The following is a 15,670-nucleotide window of genomic DNA, read 5'->3' on the forward strand; positions in this document are numbered from 1 at the left end:
AACAAGTTAAATGCTGTACCCCTAAAGTAAATTGGCTGATATCGATATCATGCTTTTCATTGTCGTGATAGGTAGTGTAGCAACGCTTAACCTGAGATGTGAAGTTTGTCCTCAGAAATACTGCACACATCAAAGCATTTGAAACCATTTTATTATTGTGCACTAGATAACAAAAGGCTAGCAAACTAAACTGTTAGCTAATATCATGTAGCTAGTGAGCTAGTTAACTGTAGGTTATTTGCAAGCTAACTTTTGTGGCTCAGTGGTTTGAAGACTAAATTGAAGCTACAGTGGGGCTAGGCATTGTCATGTGATGATGCAGTAGCGCTACTATGGTCGACACGTGACGAGTTACAAATCTTATCGGTTTAGTTCTTAACCAATCAGAGATCAGTGTGCCTAGTCAACGTAGTCGAACTAGTGATTTTTGATTGTGTTTTCTCTTTTGGGTTGAGCCCAGAAATTGACCCCGGAAAAATCCTAAATGTATTAGCAGTGGATGTTCTGGGCCAAAAGTGTATTAAATGGGTGATAAACACTAAATCACATTTCTTTAGTTCTAAAGCTGAGTCTCTATTTGATATATATATATATATATATATATATATATATATATATATATATAAATCCAATTAAGCTGTACCAATGCATTTTCTGCAACAAAAAAAAAGCCATGGATTGCCACCTAAAAGTGAAAAGTTTAAACTGGGTTCATATGGGGCAGAGTTCTCATCTGATGTAGAAGGTGAATCTCCACACCTCTTCTTGATTGACAGGTAAGTATTTTGTATTCAGACTGATGTCATATGACTGCACAAATGAGCTCGCTATCATTTCAAACCGCCTTATGTTGGCTTGCTGTTAGCAAAATAATTATTTTGGTTGGAAAGCGGCATAGGAACTCAATGGATCCAGTGCCATTTAAGAGAGAAATGTGTGTGGATAAAAAATTATCCACGTTTTATAATCTCAAATTAAATCACAGGCTGTGACAGCTAGCTGGTTATGTGAAAATGATTTCCTTTGCTCCAGAAATCCATATATGGGTACAGGGTTTTGCTGTTCCAAGACCCCTAATTATGTGCTAGTTAAATTAAAACTACAACAAACGGTGGAATTCCGCCAACCAGCACATACTAGCCCGCCTGCAACTTAAATAGTTTCGATATAGCAACTTACTTTTTAAAGCACACAAAACGTTCGAAATTCACAGATGAGATATGTATTTATTTCGTTAAAAATGTGAAACTATCTTTTGCTTACATTGACCACAGACCATACTTTCTGCAGAAATCAAAATTCCAATGGGGAACCCATGGCGAAAGAAACTTCCGGATTGGCCTACAAGACGTCATAACTATAAAATAACGAAGTGGGCGGGCAAATGCCAAACGCTGTTGTTGCTGTCGACCACGCTTTAATCTCGAACAGGCCATTTAGTTCTTTTTTCAATGGCAGTAATGCACAGAGTGGGCTACTAGACACCCTACAACGGCTGGCTATCTAGCTGGAAATATCAGCGGCTAACTTTAGTCATCTGACGCCAATAGTATTAGCTAACGACGACGTGCAAGTTTTTAATACGGCGTGAGCTAGACGGAGAATGTCGAGTTATATCAATTTTCGTACGCGTTTAGCTTCCATTATGGAAGTATTAGCCGACGCTGCTGTGGCAGAGATTAATGAACTTGTGGAGGATGGCTACGCTGTTTTACGCTTAGAAATATCTAGAAAACAGAAAGAGAACGATGCTCTGAAGAGGAAATTGCACATGATGGAAATGAGAATTGCGCGATGTTTTAGCCGGAGTACGCGAGCAAGGGACGGTTCCGTTCAGGGTTACGATGAATTCGCGTCAACAGGAACGTCAGGCGGTGAGTCTCATACTCTCTTATAGCTAACGTGATGCCGATCTTGCGAGGGTGGTGTTGATGCGGATATACTGTAGTATTTTTACCATTTGTTTACAAATGTTAACCTCAAGTGATATAGCGAAAACTACTCAACTGGCAGCATAGGTTCCTCTTTGTCTAGTTAACACCAGTCGTTAGCCAGCTAGCTAACCCTGACTATATGATTTATTCTCATATCTATGCCTTCTACTGCTTTGATTTTTGCTCCAGAGGATAATTTTCCAACCGTAGACGGTCTCTTCGGCAAGCAGTCGAGCTTCAGTCTTCGGAGCGATGGGGAAACCACGTCTGTGAATGAGGACCAGTCCGGGAGGAGGGACGAGGTAGTATCGCAAGTTATGTCTTCTGTCGTCAGGTAGTTAACCTAGCTAGTTCGTTAACATTGTCACATGTCATAATAGTTCGAGAGAAAATAAGTGGGTTAGGAACGGTATGGTTATGTGTAGTTTGGGTGGCGATACTCCCCTTTCAGCGAGATGCGTTCTCGCACAAACAAATTACATACCTTTCTGCTACTTGTATCTCAGTAATTCTAATAAAACCAACGGAGAACAAAACTAGGCGTTTGTATGATTTAACTGCCGTTTTTAATAGGTTATTGTATTTGTTTACTATCGTGGCTCGCATATACTAGTGTACTCTCATTCCTCTAATACAGTCTGCAGGTATAGAGGAAGGACCTGAATCACTACTTGTAAAAGAGGAGACGCTTGAAGAGGACTTGCAGACCAGTGATTCACAGAGAGCACTCATTATCAGTGACGAAAGTAAGTGAGAGGGAGAACGTTGCGACGGTAATGATATTTGATGAAAAAGAATGGGCCGTACCGTCATCTTATCGCTGCCATAAAACAAGATGACCACAGCATTAGAAGAAAGTTGACCTAAGCATATCCATGCAGTATCAGGAACAGAGGAGCCTTTGGTGATATTATCAAAAGTGATTTTGTTTATTCATCTCTACATGTATTTTTTCTGTTTTTTTTTTTTTTTTGTTTTTTTTGGTTGATCTTACAGTGGGAATATATTCCTAGGTTAAATTAATTCCATGCAATCCCTGAGCTGCTGATGATGGATAGATATAACCATGTGTCTGATCTTCCCTCCAGGACCTGTGGAGTCTGATAGTGGTGAAAGGGCTCCCAATGTGGGTTCACGGACTGAGGCTGCCTTAGGCTCAGAGGAGTTATCTGAGCAGCACCACATCAGTCACAGTGTTTGGGAAGACAGCGGACTGGACACTGTCGTCAAGGCAGAACCAGATGTTGAGACTGTCAAGCTCCAGGCTACAGCAGGGAGACATAACAGATTGGGCAGTGAGTTTTTATATGAAAGACCTGGTCTGATGGAAACGTTCCTTCCACAAAAGGTCATTGAATCTGAGAATGTGGGTCCTGTCTGCTTTTACACTACGAGAACTGACTCTGAGAGTCTGCCATCTCACGCACAGCTACGGGTCAGTCCCACCACAGCAAAAGATGCTGATAAGAGTCTGTCATCTTTAGGATCTTGTGATGGAATGGACTCTGTAACCTTTGAAATGGAGGCTGGGGCCTGTTCTTCTTGGGACAGTGAGACTATGTCAGACCCTGTTTATACACAATACAGGCCTAAAAAAGACTGGGAAACTGAAAAATTGCGGCCAGAAAATGTTACTAACATATTTCCCACACATGCCCGATTGGTACCAAGAGACAATATAGTGGGTTTAAAAGCCAAAGGATCAGGGATGACTAGACGTGCACCTTCTGTTGAAACTTGCTCTACATTAGCAGGCATGAACACTCATCATAGAACTGGTGCAAGAGAGAGACGATTCAGTTGTAATTTCTGTGGAAAGAGTTTCACATCTCCGCAAAACCTACAAACACATTTGAGAGTTCACACTGGAGAGAGACCATTCAGCTGTGCACAGTGTGGAAAGAGGTTCACTCAGGCTGGTCATCTGAAAACACATCAGAGTGTTCACACTGGTGAAAGACCATACATATGTACACACTGTGGTAAAAGATTTGCAGGGAAACAAAACCTTAGAATACACCAACAGAGGAAACACCAAGCTAATTATAATGTTATATAGGCTTCTGAACCAAATATTAATTATATAAGAAGTCTCGACTACTTGAGCATATTATTTAATGACTTCTTAGTAAATTAAGAGCTTTGTGTTCTGAAAATATACAAAGTACATCAACTTATTTGTAAATTCTTAAAATGTAGGTTATATCCACCAGTCGTGGCACATTTTATGTTTCAGTCATTTTTAGTTCATGATCAGGCTAATTTATACTATGTTGCCCCACACTTACAGCAAGTGTTGCTCGACGAAAATGATTTCAACTGAAAGAGTCGCTTGACCATTTCTCTGTGTAGCGCACCTCTAGAATTTTGCTACACTTAAATGATAAACTATTGGGAGAGTGACAAGTTTTTGTTGTTTTGGCACTGTATTCCAACACATTGGATTTGAAATAAGACAATGAATAATTAGGGGTGTAATGATACATCGATCTGGATTGACGTATCTGTTCAAAGAGCAACGATCTGATCCAATCAGTACAGCATGCCAGAAAACGATCCGTGTTATGAATGATAACAAACAAACCTGGAACCAAAGTGTTAAAGCTATAGTTCTTGTAGCTATAGGTTAATTGTTGCAAAGACTCCCTTTTGGGAATGCACAGAGTTTGATTAAGAAAGCCTTTCACTTAGCAAATTGATAATCAGCTTTGTGATACTGGCTAAGCCCGATTGCCGATTTCTCCAAAATTACGAAAAACCAACTATTTTTAAGTTGGTCACGACATGATTTAACGATTTAACTGTCCAAAGCAGAGGACATTTCTCAACTCGAATATCCACTTTTTGTAGACAATAAAACTTAGGCAGTTATGGACTCACTTTTATTTTGGTTAATATAAGCCAGCAGCCATATCACCACGCACTCTGCTCCTGCCGACTAGCTGAAGCTAAGCAGGTGTGGGCTTGGTTAGTACTTGGATGGGAGACCACCAGGGAATACTGAGTTGCTGCTGCAAGTGGTGTTGGTGGGCCAGCAGGGGGCAATCTTCTCTCTGGTCAAATAAACCCCAACGCCCCAGTGCAGTGACGGGGACACTGTGCTGTAGGAGATTCCGTCTTTCGGATGAGACATTAAACCAAGGTCCTGACTCACTGTGGTCATTAAAGGAGTACCATGATGATTTTCACATTTTCTCGGTTTTATGTGCTATTTGTACAAGAGGCATTGAAGAAACACAATGAGTAAAGTATTAAATATGTCCGTTCTGTATTTTTGGAAAAATATGCGTTTTTAATTTATCGTCCTATTTTCAACCGGTTGAGAAAGTTGTCAACTTGGTGCGTCACGAACCCAGTAACCACTCCCCTTTCCACGCCCCATAAACCCATGGATAACTCGAGACCCATAGTTTGCGCCGCTGGCTTACAGGCAAGACAATGCAAATATTTGACTAACGTTAGGTTCACTTAAATTAGAGTTCCTTTTAATGTCTATTAGATTATTTCTGGTTATATTCATTTAGCTAGCTAGCTAACGTTAGCTAACTAGGTAGTTTACTTTCATAAGGCAATGTTATCGATAACGTTAGCTAGCTAGTTTGTTTTTATGAGGACGTTATAGTTGTGCTTTTATCTTAACTTGGCTAGCTAGATAGCAAAAATTATAATTGGATATAAGTCAATGTCCTTACCTTAGCTATCTATCGATACTTGATATACTACTAAGCTAGCTAGTTTGTGAAAAGTCTCCCAAAAAGAGCGTGTATCATGGAGGTAGCTATGGTAACGGGGCACGGTCTGTCAATCATAGCTAACTGACAGTTCTCATTACCACGCCCAGACGGTTCGGGTGAACTTTTATAGTGGGAAATTTAAGCTTAGAAAAATACGTTTTAAAGTACATTGAAATGACTGAATAATAAAAAATTATGCACATTTGTTTTGTTGTTGCCTAAAGACAACTGGGAAGTGTCACGTTCAACCACCATGTTACTCCTTTAAAGATCCTATAACACTATTCGCAAAGAGTAGGAGGTTCCCCGGTGTCCTGGCTAAAATCCCAGATCTGGCTCTCACAAAAACTTGCCACCTAATCATCTCCTGATTTAATTAGCTAAAAAATGTTCTCTCCCCTCCAGTGTATCTGCTCAGTGGCCAACAATAGAGGATTGTGATTGTACTGGGCTGCTCCCAGGTGTGAATGTGTATGTGTGTGAAGCAGGGCGTTCCTGCAAAACAGCATATGTGCTCAATGAACCTACCCTGGGTAAATAAAGGTTAAAATGGAAAAATAAGACTGAATATGTGAAAAGGAAAACAGTCATAAGAATATATTGTAATGGTGGTATGAATTTCCTGGATTTTAGCACTACTAATTAGAATCAGATCTTTAAGTGGTGTTGTTCTTTGTCTTACAATTGGAAACAGAAACATTTGTGACAGAACATATAATAATGTACATATTAGAAAAGTACTCATAGAAGATGAGTTGCCCAAGAGCACTTCTGATCTGGAGACACTCCTCATTTTCCATTGGGAAAAATCCTTGGTGTGTCCCAAATAAATTCTTAATACCAAATCAAGTCAAAAAACCACATCTCAAGATTTTACATAGGTACTATCATTGCAATTTGTTAATAGGCTCATTTAGAGCTGAAATCTCATCAAATTGTTCATTTTGTAATATAGAAGAAACTGGTTCATTTATTCTTTAGATGTCCCTACTCTCTTTACTTTTGGGACACCATATCTCATTTTATTGCATTCTGCAGGATGGTTGAAATTAAGGAATTGGTGGTCTTGTTTCTGAACTGCAATACAGGCAAAAAATGGATGACACCATCATTCCTTCTTGGTAGATTCCAGATTCATAAACAAACCAAATTTTAGGCTATTCTCTGTAGATCTCAATATTTTATTCAACTCCTTAGTGTAAATCCAAACAGAAAGGCAACAAATACATCCTGCATTCTACAAAAATTTAAAAAAGCTGCCAAAAGTAATAACATTTTTTCCCTTTTAATTTATTTCTTTTTTAGAAGTATATCTGGGACTTTTGTAATATTGTTGTTACTGTATTTAATATCCAGTTAATATTGTCATGTTTAATGCAACAGCAACAAAAAGCTTGTGTGTGGCACCGAAAAAAATGGGTCAACTGTAATGATTTCGGTGTGAATACATTTTAGAATTTAAATGTACTGTCTAAAATAGTATAATTTGGCCAAGTTAAGGAATTGACTTCATGGGTAAATTTTCCTTTTGGCACCAGAAACTTACTAAACTGCAATACTTCCGGTAACCATGACAGTTTGCACTCTTCAGGCGGAATGTCAATGCCTGCCCCCAGGTACCTGCGATGCATGGACCCTAATATTAGGGTCGTAATATTAGGAATTTAAGCAGGGAAATCATCAAATACCAGGAAAATAAAACACAATATGCTTAGAGAAACATATGCCGCAAAGGGATAGGTGAAGTTCGACTCAAGCTTGCAGCATAGCTCTTTGTCGAGTTCAGTCAGGAGTGAATCATAGACATATATACGTTGTAAATCATTACAGTCTGCAACATAGACTCTCTATGGTATGCAATCGCTTCCTTATCAGTCCGGAAGTAAATTGTAGAATTTAGAACGGACAATAGGTGGCTCGTATGCGTAGCTCACATGATTAGGTTATGGCACTAGTTAAGCTATTTATTTGTTTTCGGCATAGTAGAACTGCTTAGCCATTTCACGGTTACAACTTGTCTTTCCCAGATATTTAGAATATAACTGGTCAGGTAGCGAAAATGTCGACCTGTGTTGCTTTCCATACACGTTTAACTTCCATAATGGATCAGTTAACTAAAGTGGCCGTAGCAGAAATTTGCGGACTTGTAGATGATGGCTATGCTCTTTTACACTTGGAACTGGCTCGAAGTAAAAAGGAGGTAGAAGGATTAAAGAAGAAATTACATATGATGGAGCCGTGGATTGCGCGAGGATCTAGGGAGGGAACTGGTCACTCCGGGGGCGAGGCTCCCGTTTGCAGTGAAAGAAAATTAGGTAAGTTGCAGTGCAGAAATATTTTTGTCGCGTGTATCGCACAGCGTTAGCAATGGAATAAAAGTGAAGAATACGGTTTGGGTTCCTTCGTTTATATATTGGTAATATTAGCTGCACCTATAAGGGCCATTGTCACGTAAAACACCCTGTTAAAGCATTCATAGTAATTCTCCACAGATGACATTCTTATTAGTTTTGTAACTTTTTTTTGTTGTTGCTAATTTTGGAATAAATGACCCTCCATACCAGATGAGGGAATCTGTGGAACTGCAGAAGGAGAATTTTATGTTGGTTGTGGTATGTCTGTCGGTGTGCGGAGAGGTGGAGAGCCATTATCTTTGGATAACGAAGATACTTCTGTTCAATCTCCTGGGGGTAAGGTGAGTTTGATAGTAACGGAAAAGTAATTTTCAAATTCCAATACACACATTTTCTGATACTCTTTTATGAAATCTGCACAGCAACATTTCATGTCAGAACTTCACATTTATTCAGTGTGAATATCTCTCACCTCCCTGGCGTTCCATTATATTCTAATTGGGTATGTATCTACCATATCAGAGTCATGCATTTGAAACGTTTATCATTATTTGATGTAATGGAAGAACTTAAGAGAGTTCAAGTTCTTAAGAGAGTTGAACTGTGGAATTTAAGTGTTATTTATTGCCAGTCCCTTACAACCCATTTTAAATATTTGACTCTGTATGGGCTTTTTCCTTAGTTGGTCTGTCATGTTTATCATTTTTAGTTGCTGTTTACATCAACTGTTTCATCCTAGCAGACTCATTAACAAACCTATTTTTAAAAACTATTGCATGAAGGCAAAGTTAAGAAAAGTATCAGTTGTTGTGTGATGATGATAATTTATTTATCATTTGATACAAATTAGGTTAGTTCATAGTTCTGGGTTGACTACTAGTTTAATACATTGCTTACTTCAACTTTACTTCATTGCTAACAGTCTGTGGAAATGGAGGAGGAAAGGCTTGAAATGATAATCATCAAAAAAGAAGGAATGGATGAGGATGTGGAGACCAGTGACCCACAAGGAGGACTAAATGATAATGAAGAGAGTAAGTGAAGCAAGTTATAAACTTTGTGTTGTGATTATGAGACTTGCTTTTTTCAGTTAAAGATGATATGTATATTATTATGTGTGTTTCTTGTATTTTACTTCCAGGAGCTGTGGAGTCAGATGGTGGTGAAAGGTCTCCTATTGCAGACACACTGACCACACCTGCAGTTGACACAGAGCAGCTCACTGAGCAGCACAGCACCAGACACAGTGTTTGGGAAGACAGTAGCCTGAGCCCTGCTCTCAAGGCAGAACCAGAGGATGAGACCTTAAACCTCCACCATAAAGGAACTGAGCTTAATAGTGGAAGACTGAACAGCCTGGGCAATGAGTATGTTTTGTTTGAGAGACCCAGTCAGTTGGAGACTTTCTTTACGCGGGGGAACTCAGAAACGGAGACAGAGGGTCCTGTCTGCTCTTACGCAGCCAAAACCAGCTCAGAGAACTTTCCAGGTCACTCAGAGCTACGACTTGGTCCTACCACATTGAAAGTGGTAGATGGGAAACCAGGTGTTTTATTACTGGAGTCTGGATCCTTTGAGAGGGAGGCTGGGATGAGTTCTGCATGGAACAAAGAGACCCTGCCCATTTATACACAATACAGACGCAATAAAAAAGACTGGAGCCCTGAAAAATTGCAGTCACAGAATGTTACCAATGTATATGCCGCACATGCTCAAATAGCACCAAGACACAATACAGTGGTTCCAAAATCAAAGGCACTAGCTATGAATAGATATGTACCTAGCAATCAAAGTTATACCACATCATTAGGCATGAAGGCCTATCATAAGGCTGGCACAAGGAAGAAACGATTCATTTGCACCTTCTGCGGAAAGGGCTTTCCTTCTCTTCACAACCTTGAAACACATGTGAGAGTTCACACTGGAGAGAGACCATTCATTTGTGCACAGTGTGGAAAGAGGTTCACTCAGTCAGGTCATCTGAAAGCACATCAGAGTGTTCACACCGGAGAGAGACCATACATGTGTACACAATGTGGGAAAAGATTTACTGGGAAACATAACCTTAAAGTGCACCAGCAGAGAACACACCCCACTGAATCCAATGTTGGATGAGCCCCAAGGTTTACTATTACTATTACGGTTTAAATAAATTACACATTAAGAATTAGTGCTCAGAATCTCTTTGGGGGAACTGCCTGGTTCTCTGCGTGTCTGTGGGTCTTTGCAGCTGAAGGGCTAGGAGGTGTGTGAATATGATCTTTTTGTGTTTTTAATGCCTCAGAGCCTTGGATCTGATGTCTCCCTCACCTAGACTGGGGCCTTTCAACCCACTAAAATTTGTGTGTTGGACCACTGAGCCACCTTGATGTTTGTTCATCTCATTAGTTTGAGAGAAAAAATAAAATTGAAAGTTCCTATTAAAACAAATGACAGAAATCCTAACTAATATATCCATTGGTTTCTTAAATGTGTGTTAAATGTTAAAATGATCAAAAGATGATGTTTTAAAGGACCCATGCAGCTTGGTGTTTTTAGAATAGGAACATGCCCTAACGGTGGTGGAAAAGAGACTTTTTATATGCTCTCATACTGTTCTGAGGGCCAGTAGCTATAGTACCCATTTCACACTCAAGCTGCCATGCTGTCTCCACAACCCCTGAACTCATGCTGAGCTCTGGTGATCATTGTCAATTGGTGTGTGAATGATACAAACTGAATACAATAAAAGTATGTTACTTATTTGTTTTGTGAGGTGAGTGAAATGTGGTTGATTTTGAGCCACAGAGTGTGGTTGCCGTGTGCAGGCCTTGAACTGAAAAACGGTTCCCCATATGTCTGAGAACATCACTGTCAAGTAAACAGAGGGTTAAAAGCTACAGACTTAAAATATTTCAGCTAAAATAAATGTGGTTTTCAATTTACATTCTGAGAGAAATAGTTGGACCTATTTTTCCAGAAGGGAAAATGCGTACGGGAAAATATCATTTTATTAACTTGTTTGGGATGACAAGCCAAGCATGTAATCATATCCCATCAAAAGACCCAAACCCTGCTGCACATAGCCTAAAAAATTTGACTCCATAATTATTGAATAAACATTGAGCTGTTTATGTTTTTCATCAGCCAATATACTAGGGTTTCCTTACTGGGTATCACATATCTGATACTGATATTTGTTATGGATATCCATAATTCACACAGCCAGAATGTCTGCAGCACCTTGTTCTGCCAGGGAAAATGGAATGGCATAATGCAGACTCCTCATAAGGCCGGGTAGACAGGCACATGAGTTTCTCCGAGGTTATTTCTAGTACTTACGGTAATTCATGGGGTACCCCATCCAGCAGCAAGCGATCTGTCCTAGCTTCCTTGTCATTCCGGAAGCAAATTCTTGATTCGAGGAAATCACCATTGGTGAAGCTACTACAGTGGCTTGTTTGTATACCGCTCACGTAACTTACTAGCTACCTAGTTTTAATTGGTTAGTTCTAGCACTCCGCGATAGCCAGCTAGCTACATGGACCCGATGTGAAGCCAGCCCGAGCATTCTGATGCAGTTTCTGTTCTCTGCAAATATTTTTCGATACGAAGCGAACTGGTCAGTTAGCTATGATGTCGAATTACGTGGCTTTCCATGCTCAGTTAACCTCCATTATGGAGGTATTAACTAAAGCCGCCATAGCAGAAATTTGTGAACTTGTGGACGATGGTTATGCGGTTTTACATTTGGAAATTTCTCGAAGTCAAAAAGAAAACGAGGCTCTGAAGAGGAAATTACGAATGATGGAGCTGAGAGCTGCCCGAGGATCCTGGGACAGAAGACGAGCAGCCGAGAGCCATGTAAAGAGGCTGTCTAGTGGTGTACGGCTTTGTGATGAATTTACTGGGACTGCTCGGGGTGAGTATAAGTTTATATGAATGTTACCTAACATATTAATTGTGATCATGATGCATATTGTTCTGTATGATCCTTACAATCATTGGTCGGTTTATATGGAAGTTAAAACTTATCAAATATAAATTAAGTGAATAATAAATTGGTATTAGACTAGGCAAGAATAAATAAAATAATTAGCTAAACTGGTTCTGATTTTTTTTTAATGAATGCGTACATGTTTTGCAGAAACAAAAATAAATTAATTAATTGAACTTGCGTTTGTTTTTTCCCCCCAATTTATTTAATTTGGATTACATAAAAGGATATATTATTTTGTATTTGTTTGAATATTTAGTTGTAGTTTACATTTACGTAGGCCTATGTCTATTAATTTGGGTTCTAATTTTGACCACTTGCGATCACTTATTGTGCGTGCCCGTTTTACTTGTACTGTTAAAGCCACAAAGGGGAGTGCAACTGGCATATATGTGAATAGTTTACTTGGCATAGGTATCTACTTACCCACCTTCTCTGTTTTCCTTGTAAAGTGAGAGACTTCTCCATTGGTTGTCCGGCAGGCATCAGTTTGTGGGCAGATGTGGACCCACCAACTGTGGATGATGAAGAGCCTTCCGTTAGGTCTGCTGCGTGTGAGAAGGTTAGTCTATGGAACAGAAAAGATTGTTCTACAGGATCCAAATACTGTACTTAATTATGAACATATCTCTTTTCTGGGGATATATATATATATATATATATATATATATATATTTATTTATTTATTTATTTTTTTGCTAACCACATCTAATTCTGAACTTGGTGTTGATCTCCAAAACATACACTAAAACTGAAATGATATATTGAAAACCCAGATAGTTATATACACTGTACATGGCACATTAATGACATACAAATACTGTTATGACCATTTTGTGATGGTCATTTCAGATAATTTTAATTTTTTTACACATTTCTCAGAATTCCAAATTTGTTACATTATATTCCTGCCTAATATGCATTATATTGACATATTTCAAATTTATCGATCCTCATGTGTGAAATAATTAAGTAATTAGTTATTGTAGCATATTTCCTATGCTGTTGTTAGCACTAATTCACCCTTGTCTAAAAGTTAAAGATATGTAGATAATTTTAAACTAAAAATTTATTGTAGTTATTGTCAGAAAAAGAAATCAGTTCATATGGTTGTTTAAAACAAGTACTGACATTCATTTTTCTTAGCAAAGTGCAAATATTTTCGTATTTATTAAGTGATTGAGAATATTAAATCCAGTCAGCTTAAGAACATGATTCCACTTGTAGTCTGCAGACATAGAGGAGGAAAGGCCTGAAGTACAAACTATCAAAAAGGAGGGAGTGGATGAGGTTGTGCAAGCCAGTGACCCTCATGGAGGACTGAAGTTCAATGAGGAGAGTAAGTAAAGCCCGTTATATCAAAACTGTAAAAATGTGAGACCTGCCAGACCGTGTCCACAAACAGACTCAAGTCGAACCACTTTGACTCATTCAGAGGAGCAATGGAGTTGAAATTCAATTGGGTTGTTTCATCGTCAGCTGTGATGCCTTGTACTGTTAAATTTGTTTTTAATCTGTGTCTATTTTCATCTTGATACTGGACGCTTAAATCATTTGACAGCCTTGTTTTAAAATGGTTATGAATATTGCCCTAAACTGCTTTTTAACAAATTGCTTTAATTACTCATAATCCCAGAGTTAATTATTTGTTATATCTTGTATGCATTCCAGATTTAAAAAATGTATTTAATTGTTAAGAGTTGACAAAGTGGGAGTTTCATTTATTAATTTGCTGTCAGACTTTGCATGTTTGAAACCCATGTATTTTTTGTCTGCAACTCATACTATAGAGGCTCTTATAATGTCTTGTATATGTTTTTAATCTGTCCTCCAGGACCTGTGGAGGCTGGGGGTGAAAAGGCTTCCGATGTGGATGCACAGACTGAACCTGTAATTGGTACAGAGGAACCCACTGTGCAGCAAGGCACCAGACAGCGTGTTTGGGAAGACAGCAGACCGGACACTGTTCTGAAGGCAGAAGCAGATCATGAGTCTGTAAACCCCCAGGATACAGAAGGGAGACTGAACAGCCTGGAAAATGGGTATGCTTTGTATGAGAGACCTGGTCAGTTGGACACTTTCTTTACACGGGGGGACTCTGAAACTGAGACCGAGGAGCCTGCTTGCTCTTATTCTCCAAACACCAGCTCAGACAGTCTCCCGATCCATCCGGAGCTGCAGCTCAGTCCCACCGCTGCTAAAGGTGTAGGGGACAGGTTGTCGCCTGTAGGGCGCCCTGATGTGAAACCAGATATAATACTGATAGATTCTGAACCCCTTACAGTGGATGCTGAGATGCATTCTGCATGGACGAAAGAGTCTGTGCCAGGATTGGTGCACTCGCAACAAAGGAATTACAAGGAATATGGGCAGAGGGAAGAATTGCATCCAGAAAATGCACTCCAGATGCCAGTGAGAGAGTGTAGAACTGAGTCAAACTCACAAATGAACAGACGTTTCACCTCAGGTTCCAGACTTAAGTGTAATAACAGAATTAGCTCCAGAGAGAAACGATTCATTTGTGGATACTGTGGAAAGAGTTTTACTTGCCCAAAATATCTTCAGACGCACCAGAGGGTTCACACAGGTGAAAAACCGTACAGCTGCATGCACTGCGGGAAGCGGTTCGCTCAGTCAAGCTACCTTAAGAAACATCAGACTGTTCATACGGGAGAGAAGCCGTTCAGCTGTGCACAGTGTGGGAAGCGGTTTGCTGACTCAAGCAATCTCATAAGACACAAAAGTGTTCACACAGGAGAGAGACCGTTCATTTGCATACATTGTGGGGAAAGATTTGCGGGGAAGCATAACCTTAAAATACACCAACAGAGAAACCATCCGTCTGTGTGGAGCTCAAGATAGAATCTAAACAAAGAGTCAGATACTTTTGATTTAGTACACATAGCATGGGGTGGTTTTGAAGGAGATTTAACAAAATAAAGGATAACACCAAGCAACTTTAATTTAGATGTCTGTTACTAAAGTGTGTCAATCATGAAAGAAGACATCCTTGTTGTATGTGACTTGATTTGTGCTATTGTGCTATCTGTGTTATTCTTGTGTTAATGTAAACAGGAAGCAGAAAGCTGCTCATACAGGCCAGTTGCTATTGGTTATGTGTTCAATTCAGCTATTTGAATTGGACATTTCGTGGTTATTGGTATAGTAGCCCTACTGTAATTACTGGTGTAAAATATAAGTGTTGAAAAGGCTGTAAAACATGTTATTGGTATAAATCTGAAAACAAAAAAGTAAACAGGAAATTGTGTTATTGGAATTTACCCTGGCAGATTGTTGCTAATATGTCTGCAAAATTTCAGTGCCAGTTAGACGTGTGCATACATCTGAAGATCATAAAAGCAACAAGTCACGTGAAGTTTGAGACTGATGATGTATCCATGTTGCATTCTAAGCTTAGTAGGAGTATATCCATTTATAATCATATAACAAAGAACTGCATGAAACTTATAACATCAGGCAAGTGTTGTTATTGCCAGTTTAAAAAACTTTATAAACGTTTTATATTCACTGTAAGTTATTCATTGTCATTTAAATGCCTTGAACCTTTGGATAAAAACAAATTACCTAGTAAAATAACATACTTAGTATATGTTTAATAACATACTGTGTTATTATGTTAACATAATAGCATAGTTTAATAACATACTGCAT

General features: G+C 39.0%; 3 protein-coding genes across 6 annotated transcripts; all 3 read left to right on the top strand.

The window, feature by feature from the left end:
* The first annotated feature begins 667 nt into the window (after positions 1-667).
* On the top strand, positions 668-4,723 carry LOC135261038 (zinc finger and BTB domain-containing protein 49-like). The gene is made up of 4 exons (XM_064346888.1): positions 668-1,874; positions 2,124-2,236; positions 2,572-2,680; positions 3,023-4,723. The coding sequence occupies exons 1-4, from the start codon at positions 1,604-1,606 to the stop codon at positions 3,991-3,993; spliced, it is 1,464 nt and encodes a 487-aa protein (XP_064202958.1). The 5' UTR covers positions 668-1,603; the 3' UTR covers positions 3,994-4,723.
* A 205-nt stretch (positions 4,724-4,928) lies between these two features.
* On the top strand, positions 4,929-10,764 carry LOC135261037 (zinc finger protein 287-like). Of its 3 annotated transcripts, none has more exons than XM_064346885.1 (4): positions 4,929-7,983; positions 8,233-8,363; positions 8,945-9,056; positions 9,164-10,764. In XM_064346885.1, the coding sequence occupies exons 1-4, from the start codon at positions 7,728-7,730 to the stop codon at positions 10,135-10,137; spliced, it is 1,473 nt and encodes a 490-aa protein (XP_064202955.1). In that variant the 5' UTR covers positions 4,929-7,727; the 3' UTR covers positions 10,138-10,764. The 3 variants fall into 3 exon arrangements, with proteins under 3 accessions (XP_064202955.1, XP_064202956.1, XP_064202957.1); XM_064346886.1 differs by having other exon boundaries at positions 8,233-8,358; XM_064346887.1 differs by having other exon boundaries at positions 4,929-8,358.
* Positions 10,765-11,379: 615 nt separating this feature from the next.
* Positions 11,380-15,469, top strand: LOC135261033 (zinc finger protein 853-like). Of its 2 annotated transcripts, none has more exons than XM_064346880.1 (4): positions 11,380-11,923; positions 12,481-12,560; positions 13,226-13,337; positions 13,833-15,469. In XM_064346880.1, the coding sequence occupies exons 1-4, from the start codon at positions 11,635-11,637 to the stop codon at positions 14,858-14,860; spliced, it is 1,509 nt and encodes a 502-aa protein (XP_064202950.1). In that variant the 5' UTR covers positions 11,380-11,634; the 3' UTR covers positions 14,861-15,469. The 2 variants fall into 2 exon arrangements, with proteins under 2 accessions (XP_064202950.1, XP_064202949.1); XM_064346879.1 differs by having other exon boundaries at positions 11,384-11,923; positions 12,451-12,560.
* The last annotated feature ends 201 nt before the right edge of the window (positions 15,470-15,670 follow it).

This window comes from Anguilla rostrata, chromosome 8 (genome assembly GCF_018555375.3).
Source record: "Anguilla rostrata isolate EN2019 chromosome 8, ASM1855537v3, whole genome shotgun sequence".
Lineage (NCBI taxonomy): Eukaryota > Metazoa > Chordata > Actinopteri > Anguilliformes > Anguillidae > Anguilla > Anguilla rostrata.

Excerpts from the sequence above, each read along its gene's own strand:
- LOC135261038 (XM_064346888.1), top strand. The coding sequence starts at position 1,604 with ATGTCGAGTTATATCAATTTTCGTACGCGTTTAGCTTCCATTATGGAA. Across the intron at positions 1,875-2,123 it reads GTCAACAGGAACGTCAGGCG|AGGATAATTTTCCAACCGTA; the intron begins GTGAGTCTCATA and ends TTTTTGCTCCAG. Across the intron at positions 2,237-2,571 it reads AGTCCGGGAGGAGGGACGAG|TCTGCAGGTATAGAGGAAGG; the intron begins GTAGTATCGCAA and ends CCTCTAATACAG.
- LOC135261033 (XM_064346879.1), top strand. The coding sequence starts at position 11,635 with ATGATGTCGAATTACGTGGCTTTCCATGCTCAGTTAACCTCCATTATG. Across the intron at positions 11,924-12,450 it reads ATTTACTGGGACTGCTCGGG|TGAGAGACTTCTCCATTGGT; the intron begins GTGAGTATAAGT and ends TTCCTTGTAAAG. Across the intron at positions 12,561-13,225 it reads GGTCTGCTGCGTGTGAGAAG|TCTGCAGACATAGAGGAGGA; the intron begins GTTAGTCTATGG and ends TTCCACTTGTAG.
- LOC135261037 (XM_064346885.1), top strand. The coding sequence starts at position 7,728 with ATGTCGACCTGTGTTGCTTTCCATACACGTTTAACTTCCATAATGGAT. Across the intron at positions 7,984-8,232 it reads TTGCAGTGAAAGAAAATTAG|ATGAGGGAATCTGTGGAACT; the intron begins GTAAGTTGCAGT and ends CCTCCATACCAG. Across the intron at positions 8,364-8,944 it reads TTCAATCTCCTGGGGGTAAG|TCTGTGGAAATGGAGGAGGA; the intron begins GTGAGTTTGATA and ends CATTGCTAACAG.